At 33.6% G+C, this 4,746-nt stretch overlaps 1 protein-coding gene across 1 annotated transcript; it reads left to right on the forward strand.

Moving 5' to 3' along the window:
* Window positions 1–2,111: 2,111 nt before the first annotated feature.
* LOC116138684 lies at window positions 2,112–4,187 on the forward strand. Its single transcript, XM_031424371.1, has 5 exons — window positions 2,112–2,127; window positions 3,130–3,222; window positions 3,328–3,429; window positions 3,532–3,657; window positions 3,994–4,187. The coding sequence occupies exons 1-5, from the start codon at window positions 2,112–2,114 to the stop codon at window positions 4,185–4,187; spliced, it is 531 nt and encodes a 176-aa protein (XP_031280231.1).
* The last annotated feature ends 559 nt before the right edge of the window (window positions 4,188–4,746 follow it).

Consider the following 4,746-nt stretch of genomic DNA (forward strand, 5'->3'; position numbering starts at 1 on the left):
AATAAATCTAATTTTTCTTATACTACAATTTTATTGTATTAAAATTGAATTAATATTTGAAATGTTAATTAAAAAAATTAATTTAATTGAATTATTGATATTTGAAAAGTTAACTAAAAACAATTACATTTATTCATTTATAAATTGTTAATTATTTATTTGAAAAGTTAAATAAATAAAACAAAATAAAATAAAAAATAAAAAAATAGGGCTAACCTGGACCGGCCCGTAGCCTAACCCGGCGGGTTAGGGTTGGCGGGTCGGGCTAGGCCAACCATTTTCCCAAAAATGGCGGGCCTAACCCGGCCTGCCTTTGTTGGCAGGCTGGTTAGGACCAACCTGCCTAATTAAGTAACCCGCCGCGGGTCAGGTCGGGTCGGGCCGGGCGGGTTACTTTTCCACCTTTAAGCCACATCACTTTGTATAGAAATCTTTGTTAGATTTCTTTGTACCTTTAGCATTACCTTTTTTTTTTAAAGATATATAACTATTGGCTATTCCGTAAACAAAAATATTATTGCGTGAAACAAATAGTATTAAAGCAAGTAAATATATTTGCTTTGGCACCAAAAACAAACAATAAGAATGATTGAAAAAGCCAAAAAATTACAGTTCAGTCTCGATTTCTACTCGGGTACACGGGTCTCGGTTCCGGCTTCTGGTTTCGATTTCGGTTCCTGCAATGATGAAACCTAAACAGGAACTGCACAATACCAGATCCAATTCTTTAAAACAGAAACCAACCTTATGACGGTCGATTCTGGGTAGGAATCGGAATCGAAATCGGAACCTCAGGTACCCACCGGTTCCAGTTCCGACCGATTCTTTTACACACCCCTAACATTCACCCCCTTGAGGTTTGGGTCAAACAACCCTAGTTAGTAAATACGGGTACGGCAAAAAAAGGGTATGGGAATTTTACGGGTATAATACGGCAAACAGTGAAAAGTACGTTTATAAAAATTCGGCTATAAAATTCAGATACGGGAAAAATACGGTACGGGTATATACGGGTTTAATACGGTGCATTATCAATAATACGTTTTGAAAAATACGGTAATATCAATCTTAGTTTTAATACTTTAATGGATTACTTGACTAAAATCAATATAGTATTTCAAATGCAAAGTATTCAATTAACCAATAACACAAATATACAATATATAACTGATATTCAAATTATAGTCTCCCGACTCAAACACAATATTTAGCCATGATTTCTTACTAATTTAAAACTTGATAAGTTTGATATTAAATGCAACCAATTTTAACTTCCCATTAATCCATTAAATTATTTAAATCAAAAACTAAAATTTTGTCTCACAAATCTATATAAAAGATTAGTGTTACAATAGTCTAACTATTATTTTATACCTATAATATATGGCATATATTATAGGTATAAAATAACACATTTTATATTTCATTACTCCAATCTAATTTATTAGATAGCATGGAAATAATTTAAAATATAAAATGTGTTTTGACTTTTGAGTTTAAAATGTAAAGGTGTCAAGTGTGGGGGAATGGGCGGGAAAGTGGATGTCTTTGAGAGGGTTATTTTTTTATTCCCCCATTTCCAATCTCTTCTCTTAGCCACTGATTTATTTTTCCCCATTAAAACGACGTCGTTTCAATTATTTATTTATTTTTTTCAAAAATTCGTGAATTATACGGATACTCTAATAATTCGCCAATAATTCGACAGTCCTTTGTAAAATACGTATTTTATACGCATATTTACTAACTAGGCAAACAACTACACAACCACAATGATATTGCCACACCCATATTATGTGAAAAAAGCACCTGTATAATCAAATTTTAATTATATTCTCTTGGTTTTATTTTTTTGGTAAATTTATGTCATTCGTACATTCTTATTGTTATATCTTTAAAAAAAAATTATCATATTAATCAGTTTGATAATTTAATTTAAATACAAAAACTTTTAATTTAAACTTAATATGAAACATACTTTTGGATAATTTCACAACTCAACAGCTGATCTACTAAATTTGAGAACAGCTATATTTATTTATTTATTTATGCAAATTTAAATTATAGCTTACTTTATAAATCAGAAAATATTATACCGAAATTAAGTTAATATGAATGCTCTATCCTGTGATTAGCGGTGTTCAAAAGAACCAATTGGAACTGGAACTGACGGATACCTAAGGTTTGGTTCCAATTCCTACCGGAACCGGCCGTCAACGAGTAGGTTCCGATTCTAAATTTTTGGAACCGTTACTGTGCAATTCCAGTTCTCATTCCTATAGTTAGGAATCGGAACCAGAACCAGGAACCAAGACTAATGTAAAATAAAATTAAAGAGTAGAAAGGTTAATAAAAACTTTTGTAGAAAAAGTAATGTAAATACATTTATATTTATATTTCATAACATTTAAAGTAAGTTAGTTTGACTTTTGAGAATCTACCTTTACAAAGTAATGGAGTTTGCAATTTTGAATTTGAATTTATAATTTGTAATTTTATTTTTGTTAACAAGTGTCAGGTGAGGGGGTATTTGTAAGTTTTTAAGGGTTTTTTTGCCATTTTAAAAACTTTTGTGAGGTAATTGTAATTTTATAGGGTACCCAATACCGGAATCGTTGTTACAGGTTCTGGTTCTAGGTACCTAGGAACCAGAACCGTCAGTTTTGGTTTCGATTCTGGTTTCAAATTTTAAGAAACTCTCGGTTCTAATTCTTTCAAAAAATACAGGATACCCGGAACTGAAGACTTCCGGCTATGGTGCAATATAGACTATCGATCAGATTGTCTCACCCCAGATCTGCGAAAATAGCTCTCATTTGTTTTGGAAGATAACACCATGCACGTGTTAGCATCCCAACTCACCACTGTAATTTCTTTCCCTCTATCTCTCACTTTGGTTCACTTTATATTATCTTCCAATTTTTCATTTTAATTTCTTACTTTGCAAAATTTTGTGCAACACCCGTGTAGAAGAAGACCTGGGCATGTTCAGTCTCGTAACTTCTCATCCCACATTCCGACAGGTGGATTTTTTATTTTTGTGTTTTTCTGGGTAATAATTTGATTCGCTAATGCTCTGTTTGGTTGCAAAGAAATTAAAATTTTAATTTTAACTTGATTGACTTGTAGATGAGCTCCATATCGTTGTCAGAAAGACAAGGTGGTTTTTCGCTGCTGGGGCTGCAACTTGGTTTGGATATCTTTATGGTTTTCCTTTCATGGGTATGAGAATCGATTTTCGAAATCAATTTTTGACAAGCTTATGTTATTGAAAGTTGTTGCTTTTGAAGGTTTCTTAACTTTGATCTTATGATTTGCTAAAATTAGGAGATGATTTGAAGATGCGACACGCCGTGTCACTTTTGAAATCCAATAATCCCTTGTATAAATATTGGGGAGCTCATAGATTAGCCCGTTATGCAATAGATGGTAAAGATTTGTTCTTACTTCTTTAATGGCATTATTGTTAAGATTGGAGATTGTTTATGAAGTGCATCTGATATTGTAATTTTGGTTTGCTATTGATCACAGATGAAAGGAGGATGAAAATAGTGGAGATTGTTGGTGCTCAGGAGCTTGTAAATATGTTGTGGGATGCTAGAGACTATTATACACGGTTACAAACACTAAAGGCTCTTGTTGCCCTTTCTGGCTCAGGTTAGTTCTGTTTGCATTTAGATGCCCTTATGAGTTAATCTACGGATATAAAAGAAAATATGGTACTACTTTGTGACTAAGGCAATGACACTGATAACATTTATTTATAACTCTTCCAATATGTTGTATCTCTCAAAAAATAGTTGAGAGGCAAACTTGTTTAGGGTAAGTGAACCATCAGTAATCACCCTTGGGAAGCTGTATGATGCCTTGAAGTGGCCAAATTGAATGTAGAGATCCATAAGATATTACTATGATAGAGTGCATTAAACGTGGAGTAAAATAAGTGATGCCTATTATTACTAATATTTGTTTTCCCATTGTCCTATTACACAGATGAAGCAGTTGGGGCTTTACACCGTGGTGGGGCAATATCAGTTATAAAGTCCACTCCACAATCCTTGGATGGGGCAAAAATATTTGTGAGGTCCACTTCACAATTCTCTGAGGCTGAAATCGAGAAATACGAGTCAAGCCTACTGAAGAGATTCCAAGATCTGAGATATGATATCATCGTGAGATTGGTGTGAGTATGTATTGTTTGAGTGGATGGTGACCTGTTAAACAAACTTGTTCTCATGTTGAATTTCTTTAGTGGAGCGTATGAATTACCCTAAACAAACCCATGATTCTCATTTCTAGGTTTTATATTTCTATATTTCCCATAACTTAACATGTTTATCTAAAAGTTGATTTAGATTTAGAGGTACTCATGGCATTGATGAACTTATGATGACATACGAAGCATATTTGTTTGAATCTTGGCCTTTGACTTTTCCCCATTGATTAGTATTTACCACATGCCTCTTTGATCTTCCCTCTAGAGAGATGAAGGAGAGGGAAAAATAGAGAATTAAACCTCTTCCTTTGTGGTCGGATGGCAAATCCTTTAGCTACTGGGGTTAGTTGTATTTAGGGGGTTTTGTGTTCGAGTCGCATGAAAGGTACCTACAATATTTGTGCAATTATTTTGGTCCATTGGGCTTGTAGGGTGTTTCGTGACCCTGAGGATTAGATAGGCTCCACGTGGACATGGATACCTCGGGTACCCAAAAAAAAAAAATAGAGAATTGATATTTGTTCCTCATT

This window comes from Pistacia vera, unplaced genomic scaffold (assembly GCF_008641045.1).
Source record: "Pistacia vera cultivar Batoury unplaced genomic scaffold, PisVer_v2 Contig343, whole genome shotgun sequence".
NCBI lineage: Eukaryota > Viridiplantae > Streptophyta > Magnoliopsida > Sapindales > Anacardiaceae > Pistacia > Pistacia vera.

Excerpts from the sequence above, each read along its gene's own strand:
- LOC116138684 (XM_031424371.1), top strand. Across the intron at positions 3,223-3,327 it reads TTATGGTTTTCCTTTCATGG|GAGATGATTTGAAGATGCGA; the intron begins GTATGAGAATCG and ends TGCTAAAATTAG. Across the intron at positions 3,658-3,993 it reads TGTTGCCCTTTCTGGCTCAG|ATGAAGCAGTTGGGGCTTTA; the intron begins GTTAGTTCTGTT and ends CCTATTACACAG.